Source organism: Cyprinodon tularosa, unplaced genomic scaffold, assembly GCF_016077235.1.
Source record: "Cyprinodon tularosa strain WSP-4 unplaced genomic scaffold, ASM1607723v1 ctg98, whole genome shotgun sequence".
Classification (NCBI taxonomy): domain Eukaryota; kingdom Metazoa; phylum Chordata; class Actinopteri; order Cyprinodontiformes; family Cyprinodontidae; genus Cyprinodon; species Cyprinodon tularosa.
Window position 1 is genome coordinate 2,370,689 of NW_024039762.1, and position 18,307 is coordinate 2,388,995.

General features: G+C 36.7%; 1 protein-coding gene across 6 annotated transcripts in view; it reads left to right on the forward strand.

Moving 5' to 3' along the window:
- The window catches only part of triob (trio Rho guanine nucleotide exchange factor b), a 146,324-nt gene that overhangs the window by 96,374 nt on the left and 31,643 nt on the right, over nt 1–18,307 (forward strand). For all 6 annotated transcript variants that reach the window (XM_038275789.1, XM_038275788.1, XM_038275784.1 and 3 more), the window contains 19 exons: nt 1,777–1,896; nt 3,377–3,475; nt 3,555–3,647; nt 3,845–3,994; nt 4,114–4,228; nt 4,392–4,507; nt 5,680–5,802; nt 6,124–6,318; nt 6,693–6,808; nt 9,374–9,440; nt 10,339–10,448; nt 10,547–10,616; nt 11,255–11,344; nt 11,432–11,524; nt 11,673–11,784; nt 13,285–13,475; nt 13,601–13,702; nt 16,723–16,859; nt 17,805–17,904. In XM_038275789.1, the coding sequence (XP_038131717.1) occupies nt 1,777–1,896; nt 3,377–3,475; nt 3,555–3,647; nt 3,845–3,994; nt 4,114–4,228; nt 4,392–4,507; nt 5,680–5,802; nt 6,124–6,318; nt 6,693–6,808; nt 9,374–9,440; nt 10,339–10,448; nt 10,547–10,616; nt 11,255–11,344; nt 11,432–11,524; nt 11,673–11,784; nt 13,285–13,475; nt 13,601–13,702; nt 16,723–16,859; nt 17,805–17,904 (2,199 nt within the window). The remainder of the gene's footprint in view (nt 1–1,776; nt 1,897–3,376; nt 3,476–3,554; nt 3,648–3,844; nt 3,995–4,113; nt 4,229–4,391; nt 4,508–5,679; nt 5,803–6,123; nt 6,319–6,692; nt 6,809–9,373; nt 9,441–10,338; nt 10,449–10,546; nt 10,617–11,254; nt 11,345–11,431; nt 11,525–11,672; nt 11,785–13,284; nt 13,476–13,600; nt 13,703–16,722; nt 16,860–17,804; nt 17,905–18,307) is intronic.

Sequence of the window (18,307 nt, forward strand, 5' to 3'; positions counted from 1 at the left end):
TAAATATAAGACAAAAATCAAAACACACTGCAGCATTTGGAGTTATCTGAGAGAATGATACAAATGTAATATTACATGTGAGAGGGATGTATTAGATATTCATTAGTCTGCATAAGACTTCTAACTCTAAATGCATGTATGTTTTGCTGCATATCTTTTTCGATCCTGTTCATTTTAGGCTTTGGGCTGAAATGATGAGCGAATGACTGGTTATTATTTTCTCATGTGCTAATACTAGAAATACAGATCTCCTATAAGTCACTATATGAAACAACAATTTATACTTTATCATCATTATTATTAATACTTTATTGATGTGTTCTTTTTTATTTGCTTGTATTGGAAGAATATAAACAATGCATTTCATTTATAGGAGAGCGGCCTAGTTTCTACTAATTTTTAAAACATAAAGAGAGGTTCACTTTTTATACTAATTTTAGTGTCTTATGTTATCTATTAGCACAGCTAGCATTTATAAAACCTCAGTTCATAGGTATTATTATTGATATCTATCCGTATTTTAACTCTGAGATTTCTACAAGTCTGCTGACTTACAGATGTTAGCAGTTCAAAAGGATGCTGTACACCCTTTAGCCTTCCTGTTACTGATTAAAAATATTGCTCTCTCACAGCCTAAGCTAAACATAGAAATGCTTTGTCAAGAAGAGAGGATTTGAATTACTGCACCTCACTAATACTGAACATAGATGCATTCAGGCCACTTTTCTCAGTAATAGTAAATAAAATGCAGATTGTTTTTATTTTAGGGATACTTGGTGGAAGAAATGGTATAAAGTATGTTGCCTGTATTGATTAGTAAAAAAATATTTTATATTTGATTTTCCAATTGATCAGCCACCTTTCAAAATAGATGAACGTCATCTCCTGGTCAACAGCCGATTCCAGAAATCATCTCTAATTATTTTTATGTAGTTATCTGTATTTGAAAGAATTTTTATTGTTTGTAATTTGCTGTTCCAGTGGTACCTTACCTGTTAGTCTGTGTGTAGTTTAAAAAGAGTGCATCTTAAATAAATCAGAGCTGTGGCCAGAACATGGAATAATGAAAGGTTAATGCGAGGGCATCAGATTGGCTTTAGGCGGCAGGGAAAAGATTGGAGTGGATTGACTCTATGATGGGAAAACTACATTTAATAGATTTTATGCCACCTGAGGGCATCACAGGCATAATGGAAAAAAATGTCCTAGGAGTCTTAAACAGGAGCCAGGGTTGCATCATCACTTTTATAGTTCTGCGTCAGCTACAGTTCTGGCCATCACCCACACAGCAAGTGTGCCTGCTGAGTCAGAGAGGGAGGGAAGATTCTTTGTGAGTCTGCCCTGCGGCTAGAACTAGGCCAGCATAACTATGAGGGGAAAAGATATGTGGAGCTGCTGGCTTCATGCATGTGAGGTGTTTGTCTGTGTGTGTGTGGGTGCCCTCGTTTTTAACACAATTTGAGGCCCATTTTCAGGGAAAATGGCACGTTGTGGGGGCCGACTGCTCCTTGTGGGGCCCAATGCCTCGACAACACGTGGGGAATTGTTGTTTTTGGGGCACGGGTCATGTGAAGAACTAAGGTGTGACATGAATGAATTAGAGAAGATAAAAGGATGGGATGACAGTTTGGAAATATACAGTACCTAAAGCAAAAATATGAAAGAATCATAAACCTGTTAAATAATACATTTTAAAGAGTAAATGGTAAGTCAATCATTTAACATGATCCAGATATGGACTAAAACGTGAATAAATACTTTCTGTATGTTCTGCAGGTTTTAGGTTGGATCCGTAATGGAGAGTCGATGCTGAATGCTGGTCTCATCACAGCAAGTTCACTACAAGAGGCTGAACAGCTGCAGAAGGAGCATGAACAATTTCAACATGCAATTGAGGTAAAGTTTCTATATATATGTATATATATGATTGAAACCATATACATATTTCTTCCTTTTTCAGATTACTAAGAAAAAAAAAATATATCTTACATTTTCTTAAGATGTTAACATCTTACCTTCTTCTGCTTCTCCACTGCCTTTAGACTTTATTCTTCAACTTTTGCTGTCATATATTCTCCTTCTTCTCCTACTCGTATAGAGTTTCCCATATGAAATAGAAATTTCTGTTGTATCATTACACATAACCTTTATTTTGCCTTTATTTTCATCTCTCCTTTGCCATGGATTATGTTGGCTGCATTGTTTCGTTGGCTGCATTGTTTGCTCATTATAACAAACATCTGTCCCTGACCTGCCTTTTTATAAATACAACATATGCACTAAAACAGAAAAAGAAAAACAAGAACTTGTAGTAACCTTCCACTTAACACCTAGAAGGTAGCCAGACATATTTTGTTTTTCTTGAGGAAAGTTCTCCTCTCCTTCACAAGGATTCTTTGGTTCTGTTCATAATTGGAAGTAACAGGATTAACCCTTTAAAGGGCAAGTTACCGTTTTTGATTAGTTGCATACCCCTTACAAATGAGTCCCCTGATCTTTAAGTGAGGTCTAGAAGCACAAGATCTATATCCAGCCATTCAGCAAAGACACTGATACATGGCTGTACATCTTATTTTGGCCTTTGACCAATTAGATGAGCCCTTGAATGATATAGAACCTACTGTAAATTAAGTCGAAAAAAAGTTAACAAGTCAAGAAAAAACTTAAAAAGTTAATTGAAAAGTTAATAAGCCCAGTTAACAATTATGTTTAGGTTTATCAACCAAAAACATAGTGCCAATATAAGCGTTAATGCCTCTATGGTTATGTTGTACCAAAAAAAAAAATAATGGTTTCTTTCACTCTCAAAGTGTTTTTCATAAATTTCTTATAGAACCATTTTTGTTATTTTTCTTAATATATTTGGGCAAGTTGGTGTTTCTTGTTATTACATCAACATTAATTTTTGCCATCAAAATATCTCTATTTTTTTAATGTTACAAAAGTATAAAGGTCTTGTCCTGGACTCCAATAACACTATTGGCCTGAAATTTAGATTTTGAAAGTATTTCACTGAGTGCTCTAAAAAAAGGTAAAGTCGGAACAAACTCACCAATAGGGCCATTGAAGTAACTAATGGTACAGATAGGGCTTGTGTAAAATGTTATCTTTCCAACACCCACTCTAACACACCAAGCAATGTTGTTTACATCTAGGTATGAATCATTTCTTATTGGAAAAATGTAAGATTTTTGAGTTCCTGTTTTAAAAAAGTCATCAAGGCTGATTAACCTGAAAATCAGTTTTTAGTTCTTGTTAGCCTCCATCTAAATATTTTCAGCCCAAAAAAAGACTTATAGCATCAGCATGAAAGAGACTCAAGACTGTCTTTAATATGCTATTTAAAATGATTGATTTTATCTCACTGCTCACGCAGAAAACCCATCAGAGTGCATTGCAAGTTCAGCAGAAGGCCGAAGCTCTTCTCCAGGCAAACCACTACGACATGGATATGATCAGAGACTGTGCAGAAAAGGTGTGCTTCATTTTATAAATATATAAACAGGGAAAGCAAAGTGTGGGTTTTACAGTTGATGCTTTTTGTTGACTTGAAGGTGGCTGACCACTGGCAGCAGCTCATGCTAAAGATGGAGGACAGACTCAAACTGGTTAATGCATCTGTGGCCTTCTACAAAACCTCTGAACAGGTATTTATTTACAGATGCTCTGTGGATATCAGTAGTTCAACACTGATTATCAGTTATTGCAGATGATGCACAAGATAAATCTGATCTAGAAAACTTTTTATTACACTATTCGAATGTTTGTGCACAAATTACTTATTTTTGGGGGGGTATAAAAAAGAACATTAATTTAGAAGCTAAATCCTATTTGTGTTGATCAGGTGTGCAGCGTCCTGGAAAGCCTAGAACAGGAGTACAAGCGAGAAGAGGACTGGTGTGGCGGTGCTGATAAACTGGGGCCGAACAGCGAGACTGATCATGTCACTCCTATGGTCAGCAAGCACCTGGAGCAGAAAGAAGCATTTCTTAAGGTGTGAGGAAAAACTTCAGATAATAAATAAACGCCTGAGCGTGTATTTCAGGGATTTTCGAGCTGATCTTCAAAGAAGAGATGGTGGGTGTTGATTTTCTCCTTTCTGTGTGTTTACAGGCTTGTACATTAGCCAGACGTAACGCTGATGTATTCTTGAAGTATCTGCACAGAAATAGTGTCAACATGCCCGGCATGTTGTCCCATGTCAAAGCTCCAGAGACTCAGGTCAAAAGTATGTAAACAACAAAACTCCGAACACTGTAATCATTGCTGTTTCTTGTGAACTTCCTATAGCAGTTTTTTCTTTTCTCTAAGACCATAATTAAAGCCTTTAATTTGCAGACATTCTGTAAACCTTTAGAATTGAGGAGATACTTTTTTTCCCATTTTATCAGATATCTTGAATGAGTTACTGCAGAGAGAGAACAGAGTCCTTCACTTCTGGACCATGAGGAAGAGGAGGCTGGACCAATGCCAGCAATATGTGGTGTTTGAACGAAGTGCAAAACAGGTGTGTGTCTGTATATTGGCTTGGATGATGTAAGATTACATCATCCAAGATTAAAGATAAGATTACTAACCTTATAATTTGACCCATTATACAGAGATATAAATAGTAAAAAAATATCAGGATCAGTGCTAAGTTAGCCATATTTTTTTAACAATTTCCACATTATGTTTCACAGTTATTGACAAAGTAAAAAAAAAAAGGCTATTGTGTTAGTTAAGCCCCTTTCTTCATTTCCTTGAGGAGCATAATAGTTGGGGAGAGATTTTATTCTGTAAGAAATTTACTACTGCTTTATAAACTAAGCTGAGATCTAGTTTTGTTTCATTTTTGCAAAGTTTGTGCACCATATAAACTTTCCATGTTTTCATCATTTTACAGCAAGTATATGAAATACGATGTTTATTTCATTTTGCTTTTATTTATATCTTATTGCATTTTTTGTGTATCACAAATGTGTTACTTTCTGTAACATGTTTCACGTTGAATAGCTGTGAATAGTTTTGCAGGTGGTGTAGTTGAGGTCTACTACTATACACTTAGCTCCCTCTGGTGGTGTTAGAATCAAACATTCTTAAGCATAAATTCTTGGCCTATAAGACCTAAATGACATCACACTTGTTTTCTGGAACACGGCTATTCTAAACCTTTCCAGGTTTTATCCCCGGGGTCTGAAGGCCTTTTGCTCTCACTGTTTGACTGGACCAGTTCTGCCATTGCAGGCCAGGGCACAATCACCTCCAGGGCCTGGTCTTAAAGTAAACAGGCAATAAATAAAGGCCCTAACTAGGGCGCTATAAAAGAAGTTGTAAATGACTTACCTATTGTTGAATAGCTGTAATTTTAGAAATATGGCCAACTGTATTGTTATTTGGATTCTCAGAGTTCATTATTTCAATTTTAAAACAAATTTATATGAGTTATTTTAAAATCTTGAAAAATGCTGTTTATAATAAGGGTGATAAGGTAGAAAAAAAGTATTTAAATGAGTGTTGCAAAAATAAAAGTGGGTTTAATGGTTATATTTTTTCTTTATTTTACAATCCATTTTAGTTTATTTTAATATAGTTTGTATAGATAGTGTGATAAGATTTAATGCTTCTGTGAGACAGACATGTAGGCTATCTAAAATCTCTATTGTATCGGCACTCACTCATGATTGGTCAATTCTTCAGGCCCTGGAATGGATCCATGACACTGGGGAGTTCTACCTGTCCACGCACACTTCCACAGGGTCGAGCATTCATCATACGCAGGAGCTGCTGAAGGAGCATGAAGACTTCCAGATCACAGCAAAGGTATGTCTTCCTCTTAGGTTGCTGGTTATTTGCAAAGCAAGGCAAGAACCAGGTGGAAATGACTTTCTTTCTTATTTTTTTCGATTGTGAGGTATTCTGTATTTTTACCTGATATATATGTCAGCCTGGCTCCACTGTGAGGCCCGTTTCCAGGGCCCTTTATTGTCCTCTTTGCTGTGTCACTGTTATTGTGTGTCAGAGAGCAAGCTATTATGTCCAGCAAGCAACACATGATTCCAAACTCTTTCTTTCCCTCATCTACCTTTTCTCTGTGGGCACTACCTCTCTCTGCCGCCTCCCCGAATGTCCGCCTATTGACAGCAAACCAAAGAGCGGGTGAAGCTGTTGATCCAGCTGGCAGATGGGTTTTGTGACAAGGGCCACGCCCACGCTCTGGAGATAAAGAAATGGGTGTCCTCCGTGGACAAGCGCTACAGGGACTTCTCTATCCGCATGGACAAATATCGAACCAGCCTGGAAACGGCACTCGGCATCTCCTCCGATTCAAACAAGGCTGTAAGTGTTTGTCAGCTTTTTTTCAGCACCTGTCCCTTTTATGTTTTATTTATATACTAATAATATATATATATACAAAAACTGGCATAGAGATAACTTTTTAAATCTTCTTGTAAAATAAGACCATGACTACTTTCCAAATGAAACAAATCCGGAGATTTAATTTTTTTTTATTTTCAAGTAGTCTCATTGCTGCTTTTTATTTTATTGTGTGCAGAAACCAGATGGTCCCAACTCATCGTCTGTTACTGCCTCTTCCTGTTCAAACTTTGTTTAATGAACATCTGCCAACAGAAGGCAAACACATTACAGCGTGGAATAACCCACCTACCTGTTGTGTGCCACATTATAACCACAACCTGCTGTGTCTTTAGAGCAAAGAGCTGCAGCTGGACATCATCCCAGCCACTGCTCCGGGGTCAGAGGTCAAGTTGAGGGACGCTGCACATGAACTCAATGAGGAGAAGAGGAAATCAGCCCGGAGAAAAGAGTAAGAATTTAAAAGATTTGTAGTTTGGTTAAAAGGCAGCTCAGGATAGTTCAGAGTAAAATAATAATATTTATTGCAGATTTGCCTTTTGAACTGTTTTCAATTCTAAATAAGCATAAACAATGCATCCAAAGGCATAAGCTAATAATGTAATGCGTTGATGCTTAACAAATTAGCCACCTAAACAGACCGTTTTGATAGTTTCTGTGATTTCTCTCAAACAGAAGGAGTCATGAATGGTGATAAAACAAACATTGGTCACATTTTACTCTGGGATTTAGCTCTCGATTACCCCTTTCCCAATGCCAAAAAAACTGTTCAACTTGGGAACAATCTGCTTTTAGTGGCAGTGTGAACAGCTTACTGACTCTTGTCTACCCTGGTCAAGCGACTTGGCAAGCCACCTGCATTAAAATCGCCACCGCTCTGATGGGCATGCTGTGGGAACACCAGAGCTGGGTTGACCCGCCGAATTATATGCCACCATTGAACGCAACGTACGGACTTCAACCCACCAAGCCAGTCGCTTCTGATTTAGGAAGCTGAAGCAACCCTGTTTACGTTCGATAAACTTGCCGCAGAGCTGGTCAGAGAGATTTTGACAGGAAAAGAGCGAAGCAATAAAGCACACTGACTGCACCCTGGCTTCCTTACATGTTGCTCTTTAATGGCTACTTAATTACTGTCGCACTGGTGACATGATCAGCGTGAACCCAGCGTGATGGTGTCACCAGACATGCAGCTGCGGGTGGACAGGCCTCTCACCAGCCAAACGCTGAGTGTTAGCGGGTCGACCCATGTTTAAAAAACACGTGTTAACACGTTGATTTCAGTGGGAAAGAGGCTTATAGCAAGCCAGGTTGGCCTTTTGTCAGAGATGGTGACTCAAGTTTGAGATTTCGACTCGACTCGCAATTAAGTCACAAAAAGATGTCAGACTTTAACTTTGACTTGTTCCCTAAAGACTTAAATATTATTCGTATTTCTGAACTGATGTAATGAAGAGACAATGAAGCCTATTGGTGAGGTGATCCACTGTTGGCATGCTTTACTAACAATAATGGACCACATAAATAAATGGCACATTAAATTTGTTTAGATCATTTAGGAAACATAGTAAATTTGCAGCATTATCTTACATGTAAACTAGCCGTGACATTATAGGGACATTTTCACCTATTAGAATAAAAGCCCTTCCATTCATTCAGAATGTTAATACATTTATTTATTTAAAACAAATTTTTATTACATTTATTGTTGATCATTTATTTGTCAAATTAAAACATCGTAACTATTCAAAATTAGGAACAAAGGTTTTAATTGATGATTTAAAAAAGGGCTTCCAAATTTCCCCAGAGCAAAAATAGGAAAACCGTCCACACCTTCTCTAGTTCAGTTTCAATGAAAGAGTGGACAATATGAAAGCAGGGATAACCAGTTGTTATTGAAAAGTTTATTATTAACAGGTTTTAATGCATTTTATTACTGTAAGGGCATAAAGGCCTTTTCATGTTATTATTTCAAATAGGGTATATATTAAATCTGATAAGTTTTCTAAATATAATAATATTTATCTATAAATATATAAATAAGTCATTCTCTAGCAGTTCCTCTGATGGTGGATAAAATAAAGACAGAAAATAATGATTAAATATGAAAATATAGAAAATTATTATTATGTTTTTTTTAGGACTGAGGACAAATTGTTCACTTTTGCAATGCAAAGTTTTATATTTATACAACAGATGTCGTGGATTTGATGAGAACATATTTTCTCTCTACAGAGACCTGAGACTTTTTCGGACTTTCCCTATAAATACTCAAGACTTGGCATTGAATCCATTCTCTATTTGGCTTAGATGCTGAGAGGAAAAAATAGTTAAACTGCTGCAGATAATATCACAACCAAGTTTTTAATTGAATGCATCCAAAAAGAACCCTGCTTTCTGCCAGAGCTACCGACATGGTTAAAAAAACAGTTTGGATTAACTATAATGCATCTACAGGCACCTAATATTGACATTTATTCCCCACTGATTCAATATTATTTATTCTAACTGTATTTATTAAATATACTTGATCAGCATTGTGCTGCTCTCAGCTAATGGTTAAAAAGAAAAACAATATTATGAATGGAAAAATAGCACATAGAGTGCAATGTAGTGCAGCAACATTGACTAACCTGATTAAAACGTTCAAAATTACATCTGTGAATAAAAAACTATAACAACAAAAAGAAATAAGGAATAGTTTTTATATATTTATATCGTCAATAACTTTCATAGATCCATAACAATAGCATAAACTATTGCTTTTGTAATTCAAAAAAGATTATTCCTCTGCAAAATATCAGAACAGGTAAAATGATCCACAAATGGCTCAGTTGCTGCTATATTTGTAGATACATGACGGCTAAAACATGAACATTGTTAATAATTTGGCTTTATTTCAATGTGTTTACTTCATTTTTGTTATTTATTTAACTAAGCAAATGTACTACTCTATTGTCTCTCTCTCTCTCTCTCTCTCTCTCTCTCTCTCTCTCTCTCTCTCTCTCTCTTCCAGATTCATAATGGCTGAGCTGATTCAAACAGAGAAATCATATGTCAGAGACCTGCGTGAATGTATGGATGTGAGTATTGCATTATATTGTTTCCTAGAGCCTCTGAAAGCCAAAACACACATCTTGACTCTTAAAGGTATAGTGGAGAATGTTTTTTTTTTTTTTTTTTTCCGGGTGGATCATCAAAATAAGTTGACCTCCTAATTGTCAATCATTCTGGTGATATCTTTATGCAACCACCTATTGGTGGTGAGTCTGACAGTGAAAATTGCAAATCTTCTTTTGAAAAGTAAGCTTGTATGAGCGATGAAAAAAAAACATTTTATACAGAGCTTGCATGAGGAGAACGCTCTCGGACACATTTAATAGGTGTTCCCTCTCGGGAGCGGGTACAGATTTGTGCATTTGCATTTTTTTTTTTTTTCGGTTGAGAAGGTGGGTTTGTTCAAAAATTTGCAGAAATCCTTCACTATACCTTTAAAGCCTTAATCCATTTTCTTGAAAGCATATCGGCTCCTAATAGAGAGTCCATGAACTGATCACATGACTCATGGGAATGAGCAGTTAAATGTACAGGCAGTAACATTTTACTTTAATAATTTGTGCATGTTCAAGTCCATCCAACAGGTTGCATTCGCACCACCTGTAAGTCTGAATGATAAACATTTTCACGTTATTTCTATGGAACTGATTAGTTTATGCTGCACTTTAAATATTTTCATTTGTATTTTTCCAAAAGGTTATGTCTCTTGTCTTCTCCGACTTATGACCCTCCGATCAAATTGCTGCATCGGTCAGACAGTCCCTAGAAATACACACAGTCCCATTCACTTTAGTATAGTTTGCTTTAACTCCCTAATAGTTTGCATTGTCTAGAATAGTCACACTTAAATCTAACATGTGTTCATGCTTCAGATACCTGCATTGGTATCTAATAAATTGTTTTCATATGCTTGTATTTGTGCAGACATACTTGTGGGAAATGACCAGTGGTGTGGAGGAGATTCCTCCTGGTATTGTCAACAAGGAACACATCATCTTTGGGAACATGCAGGATCTCTACGAATTTCATCACAAGTCAGTTAAGCAGCAATGTCTATATATTTTAATTTGACTTATTTTTAAAGAGGCAGGTAATTTATAATGGTTATGTAAATGTGTTCCCCTCTAAACAGCATCTTCCTGAAGGAGCTTGAGAAGTATGAGCAACTCCCAGAGGATGTTGGTCATTGTTTTGTGACCTGGGTAAGAGAGCATGTTTTGAATTCTGTGCTTTTATTGTTCTTATTTAATTTAATTTCTGCTATAACATAGTAATTACAACTCTATTATATGATTCTTCAGATTGGTTGTAATATTATCACCTTTGATTCATATGTGCTGTCATGTAGTGGATTACTCTAGTGAGAAATTGCTGGGAGAAGCTGTGCAATCCTGCATCTTCACAATCAACCCATATCTGACAGATGCATTTTATTTTTAGGCATTTGTTGGCATTTGTTTTTTTTGTTTTGTTTTTTAAGAGTATCATTTACAGCTCTATGATGTCAGGCTTTACAAGTTTGGTTAAGCCCATTCATCTAAAAGTGCTGGAGCTGGTGTCAGATAACCATTCCCAGAGAAATATGAAGCCGTGTTTTTCTTATGTTTAATTATGCAAAGTATCATTTCAGAGGGAGCCAGAACAACCTTTAATACGGTCAGGCTATTTGACCAGAACAATTTTATGGTTGTTCTTACTTATATTATAATCAGAATCAAGTTTTGACCTAGAACATGGTATAAAAACAACATGCGATGTTGTGAGAATTCCTGTAGTTGGTGTTTTCCTATTAGCATTAGTATCTTTGATCTAATACATTATTGTAATCTGTTGTATTAAGGCTGATAAATTCCAGATGTATGTGAACTACTGCAAGAACAAACCCGACTCCACGCAGCTCATCCTAGAGCATGCTGGACCTTACTTCGATGTGAGTAAAGCATAGGAATATCAAAAGAATTTTGATTTAATAAACTTTTTATTTACTTATATAGCAATTTCTTATTTTAATCCACAGGAAATTCAGCAAAGACATCGTCTTGCCAACTCCATCTCTTCTTACCTCATCAAGCCTGTCCAGCGGATCACAAAATACCAGTTACTCCTTAAGGTACAGAACGTTTCAAATGCATTTCATTTGAAATATGATCTGTCATCTGCAAAATTTTAAGTTGAAAGTGAAAAAAAGAAGACATAGACCTGAAAAATTTAGTATTTTTTAAGTTCATGGCAAACATGTCTATATGTCACATCTAAAGGAGTTGTTGACGTGCTGTGAGGAAGGCAAAGGTGAGATCAAGGATGGTCTTGAAGTGATGCTCAGCGTTCCAAAGAGAGCCAATGATGCCATGCACCTCTCTATGCTGGAAGGTGTGTACACTCAGATCATGCGCACACCCGCATACACGCATTCTTGTTTTCATGACATATGGAGGCCTTTCATTGACTTGTATTAATTTAATATGTCCTAAACCAGACCCTTTCCCTAACTCTAACTATAACCAACATATGCCTAACCCTTGCCTAAACTGGATTAACTCCTTAGTCCTAAACCTAACCCTGGCTCAAAGAAAAAAACTTTACCTAATGGGGACCATGATTTTGGTCCCCATAAGGACATAGGTCCCAATGATGTGACTGTGAAAACAGAGTAAACTCCCCACATTTACAGAAAAATATACTTTGGTGTATTTTTCTGTAAAACAAAATAACAGCTTTCCATTCTCAGCTAGAGACTAAACTGCCATGAATCATTTTTTTTATCACTATCTCTGTCATTTTCTTTTAGCTGTGAGCTGAGAGACTTTATGTTAACATTACTTTTTAACCTCTTTGATATTTTGTTCTGTTTTTTTCTTCTTTTTCCTTTTATAAGCAGATTCTTCAGTGTGCTCATTTAAAGATCTACCAACACTCGGCAGTGAACAATTGTAGAGTAAAGGCAAACATGTTTCTCAGCTTTAATTTTTCGAGACATTAACACAGAAAAAGTTTAAAAACTTTGTATGTCAGCATAGATTAATCGATGCCTTTCCTCCAATCAAAGCTTCCCACATTATCATACCGCCACCACCATGTTTCACCACAGGGATGGTAATTTCATGTAGATTGTTAATTTTTTCACCACACATTATGTTTTACATATAGGACAAAAAGTTTGATATGTTTACCTCATGTTAGAGCAACTGATGGTTTATTGCTAACTTTATACTAGAGATGCAACAATCCAATCCGATACCTATACCTGGGCTGATCGTATCAGCTGATATCCGAGACCAATCCAAACCATATATCTTGCCATGTGAGTGAAGGCTTTATCCTTGGCAGAAACATTGACTAAAAAAAGGTAACAAATGAACATAGATATAAAGTAACTTTATATTATCTATTAACAAAAAGCAGCAAACATAAATAAATAACAGTTTCATGTAAAGTGAAATGGATTTGATCTCCAATATTAAATCACCAATATCTGATCCAGCTATCCAGTCAATATCGGATCTCTGCATCTTAGTAGTAGCCAGGATGTTTAGTTTTCCTCTGAAAATATTTCCTACCTCAGCTCTATGTTTCCAGCAGTCTTTTGACTACTTCTATAATTACTAAAATGTATTTAAATTATATAAAGATTTGCAAGCTCACTGTATCAAACTAAATAAAATATAAGCTAGATTAAAATGAGTTAAAAACAAATTTTTATTTGAGTCTTATAAAAGCAATTATATATTCCTCTATTTCCCATCACCTACACTCTCAATAAAACAAATTTAGGTTTCATATACTAAAGTATAATATTGTATGTTGTGTCCAAATGTGCCAGTGTAGCAGAATTGATCCTTTGCTTGATCAGATCTTATTTTGATTTCTCAGGGTTTGATGGGAACATTGACTCCCAGGGGGAGCTGATACTACAGGAGTCCTTCCAGGTTTGGGATCCAAAGACTCTCATCCGGAAAGGCCGTGACCGACATCTGTTTCTCTTTGAGATGTCCCTGGTCTTTAGCAAGGAAGTTAAAGACTCAAACGGTCGCAGTAAATACCTCTACAAGAGCAAGCTCTTTGTAAGAAGATCCCTAATTTACTACAATAAATCCCATTGACGTGTGTTGTGTAGGTTAACAAAAGCCCTGCTGACTGTAGTTCCGTTGTATGTATGACTCCTCTTGTTTTCGGCTTTTTTCTACAGACATCAGAGCTCGGAGTGACGGAACATGTGGAGGGGGATCCTTGTAAGTTTGCGTTGTGGCTTGGCAGGACGCCGACCTCAGACAACAAGATTGTCCTCAAGGTATGAACCAGCGATGCTCTGTGGTTTCCTTCTCAGAGCACTTAAAGATAGAAGTGGAATCACAAAATATTTGGAGTCGCAAAAACTACTCTGAAGTGCTCATATTGTTCATATGAAGGTGGCTAAAGGTGAATCCCATTTAACCACTTGCTGTCATGATGGGTTTAATGTTCTTAGCCCACATGCAGAACACAACGGAGGCTGGGTAAAAGTTTAACAGAGTTTATTGAAGGTTTCACAAAACACAAGATAATGTACTGGGTCAGGAACTGGTCCGGGCTGGTTCACTGAAGTCTGCAGAGATGATAGTTTGATTAGATGGCAGGCAGATGAGTTATGAGTCTTTGATAATTCATGATTATACCTTGACTGAGTCCTGGCTTCTCTTTGAGAGAGAGAGGGAACCGTTGGGTCCAGAGACTGTTTGTTCAGCAGAGTTCAAGAGCAGCTGCAGCGTCTAGCTTCTGACTTTGAATGGCAGACCTTGATCAGAGTTTCCAGCTCTTCACTAAGAGCAGCAGGGGAATCCACATAGGAATCTTCAGGTTGGCTCACCAGGGCAGATTTGGCTGGTTAAGCTCATCCAGAGCTTCAGGCTAGAGACAGGTTTCCTGTGAGGCAAAAACAGAGGAAAGTTAGAATCTGATCTCTCTCAAGAGACAACTAAGATTCTTCAGTTTCAAGGCTCAGGTTGCTAACCAAACTAAGGTCAACACTGCGGCGTCGAAGCAAGGTCTGGCAGCTGGTTATAAAGGAGAGGTCTCCTGATGAGTAGATGCGTCTCAGGTGTGCTGGAAGGCTCCAGCTCCAGGAGACCCACGGCGCACTCTGCTGGAGGAAGGTGGTACAGCTCCAGATCCCAACACTTGCCCTTTATTCCCATTCCTTTAAATAATCAGGGGTACTGTAGGTCACTGATGGTTTTATGGTGTTGGAAAAAAAGACGACTGTTTTCCAACCCCTAAAAGCTGAGATCTTTATGGGGTAAACCTAAATTTGTACACAGATCTACTTTTTAGCAGAAATTCAGTTTAGCAGCCAGACTCATCAGTTTTCATAAAGGTTGTTTCAAAATTAACATGTAGCTCTATTACATGCAGTTTATTTTCCATTATAAATTGGCTTGTACATCCTTAAAATGTTATGTCCTATTACACTACAACATTTCCTTTTTAAATTGAAATCTTTCTCATGGCTATGGACTCCCAACAAATCAAACACATTGATTTGTGTGAATTTGAGCAGATAAATGTAAATTCTTTTATCAATTCATATTCAAATTGTTAGTTTTTACTCTGATCTTATTCGATTTATATATAATTTAGAATTGTCTTCCTGTCTAAGCTTCTACTGAGGAATAATCAATTTGTAAACCATTATAAGCTCTGAGATAACAGTCCAACATCTCTGTAATGTAGCTCACATATCGGTTCTGGTGGTCTTCTGATTGCTGTGGAAACGCAGCGTGTAAAAGGCCATGTCACCTCAAATATACCTGCAAAATTCCATTCATCACCATACATTTAATGACACTTTTCCTCCTTCCGTTGTTTTCACTTAAACACTGCATCAGACAAACATTGCACAGAGATAAGGAGTTATTATTCAAACTCCAGCAACTAATTAGCTCTCATCCAACAAGAAAGAGGTATTGCTTTATGAAGATAGATGAATGTTTCTTAGAATATTCTAAACTAGATGCTTGTGTATAAATAAGAGACTCACATAGAATCTAGGACCTACCATGCAACAAAACAATTATATAACACTAAAGCATTAAGAATAGGTCTGAAACAATTTATCACATAAATCGTGACTAATCGTTTATTGAAATAATGGTCAACTAATTTAGTAATCAATTTATCGTTAACTGAGTATAAAGACTAAAACACGCCTTAAGCTGCGAGAGAAACCCTTTTATAGCAGTAATTATACCAAGATTGTAAAAAAATATATTAACATTTTGTATTTACGATAAAAAAAATCTCAGAACTCTTCAAGTGGAAAAGTTTCACCCGGTTTAATTTAGTAAAAAGTCTTCTTCAATCAATTAATCGAAAAAATAATAATCTTTGCAAATCTAAAAATAGATTTGCTAAATAAAGGTTAGTTGAATGCAGTCCTACTTAAGAATGAATTCTGGACATCTAAACCAGGCCAAACATCACCTTAAGCCTGCTGTTAAAAGGTAAACTCCTGCTAATATGCTGAAGTGTATCTTCATACAGTAGGTATATATATAGTACTATGGCTGCAGCTGTTTAAACACGGCATAGCATGGCCATTTATACTGGATTTCATATAACGTAGATCTGCAGCAACCCTGGTACCTGGTTACTTAGTGAAACTTAAAGGTATAGAGCAGGATATTCTTTTACCGGGTGGATCATCAAAATAAGTAGTCCTCCTAACTGTCAATCATTCTGGTGATATGTTTACATAAGGCCGTCCTTCCTGCTCATCCCCATTTTCACTTACAGGTGGTGAGTTTGAGATAGTGGAAAAATTTCAAATCTTCTTTTGGAAAGTAAGCTTGTATGAGCAGTGCATATAGCAAGTTTTAAACAGAGCGTGCACGAGGAGAAATGGGCTTGCGCACGCCCTCGCAGGTGTTTAATTGGCGTTCCCTCTCTGGAGCGGGAACAGAGTTGTAGACGTGCATTTTTGTTTAAAGTGGAGAGGGTGGGTCTTTTTAAAAATTCACGAAAATCCTCTACTAAACCTTTAAGTAGATGAAGCTGTTGTGGTTTTAAAAAATATGAAGAATTCATAGTTTATTGAGAATGTATTAGTGACTAGTTTGTAGAATCCAACAAAGCAGTAATTAAATGTCATTCTGTCCTCTCTACGCACTTAGACAATGCCATCAGTCAACAGGCCACTCATTTACACTCAGTGAAAAAAACACCTGCTTTTACTCCTTTGAGAAAACAGATCAAGAGAAAAATACTAAAGTGTTGTAAGTTTTTATTTTATATGTACCTTTGTCTGAGCCGCTCATGTGCTGTGCTTTGTCCCAGGCATCAAGTATTGAGAATAAGCAGGATTGGATCAAGCACATCAGGGAGGTCATCCAGGAACGGACGATCCTGCGTGGAGCTCTCAAGGAGCCTATTCATATCCCCAAAACCACTACTGCTAAACATAAAGGCAGACGGTAATGATCCAGCAGCTAGTTACAGAAGTCAATCGCATACACATGAATTGTAAAACAAAAGTAAAAGGCTTAAAGAACTTTGTGATAGAGCAAGGCAGTATTGGATAGTTCTTAATATTAATGAAAAGGGTTAATAGTTCTCCAAGGTTTTTACAAATATGATAAAAAAAAGTGGTATGTACTGTATTTATATTCAGCCCATTTTACTTTACCTAAATACAAGTTAGTGCTAATGCTACCTATCACCTTTAGAAGTCACCTTATTCGTATAAATAGTGAATGCAGACAGAATTTATTGGTGGTAAAAATACAATTTGAGGTTTGTCAAAGAAGCATTATTAGGGGAAAACATAATTGGCATTACTAAAGTTTAGAGAAGCCTATAACAGAGTCGTGGAGAGATCAACACCTCAAGTTGGAGAATCTGCTGATGGGTCAGCTTTTATAGTGGATGTCCTAAATTGAGAAAATAAAGCCACTGTTAAGAGAAGATTGGTCCAGTTTAAAGTTTACAATAAACATGTTATTATGTATTTTATTTTATTTTATTTTGAATATGGAGCTAAACACCATATCTGTTTCACTGAGCTTTAGCTATTTATGATAAAGGTAAAAAAATCTTTAGTGTTTAATAGTAAAATTGTAAAGCAAAGATATGTCTGTGAATTATTTATACCAGGCAGCTAAATAAAAATCATTGACACGTGTTAAGGATTTTTTTGTTTGAAAACATTAGATAGTTTCTACTATCCTTGCACTTTGCAATACAGTACCACTTAGTGTTGGTATTGTCAAAACTTCAATAAAACACTATGAAATTTGTGGCTGTAATGTAATAAAATGAGGAAGGGCTGAGTCACTGTTCAGCAATATATAGAGAATCATCAATTGTTTGTTTTTAATTTAACATTTTGATAAACATGTCATGTTTTTATCTTCCTAAAGGGATGGAGAGGAGCTCGACAGCCAAGGAGATGCCAGCAGTCAACCAGACACCATCTCTATCGCCTCCCGGACATCCCAGAACACACTGGACAGTGACAAGGTTGCACCTCACACACACAAACGCATTACTTCATAGCCACCAAGCTTTACCTCTATAGTCTTTATTTAGTTCCCTGCCTATATCACAAAGCACTCTTTTTTTTTTTTATGTAATAATAGCTGGTCTGTGATTGGTCAGGATCAGTACCGTCATGCATGTCCGTCAGAAGCTGCAACCTGCTTAGATGCAGACAACTGTCCTGAAATCACTTCCTGGGAAAGTGTTTGATTGTGTTGGGTGGAAGAAACAGCCCATCTGACAGAACTCTAAATCAGCGTGTGTGTTGCTGGTGTGTGTGTGTGTTATAGAGAGGATCCTAGCTCTCTGGGAACAGAAACGATCAGCTGTGGTTATATGTGGCTATCGCACCACAGAAGGCTTATCCTCCCACGTTCAGTATGAT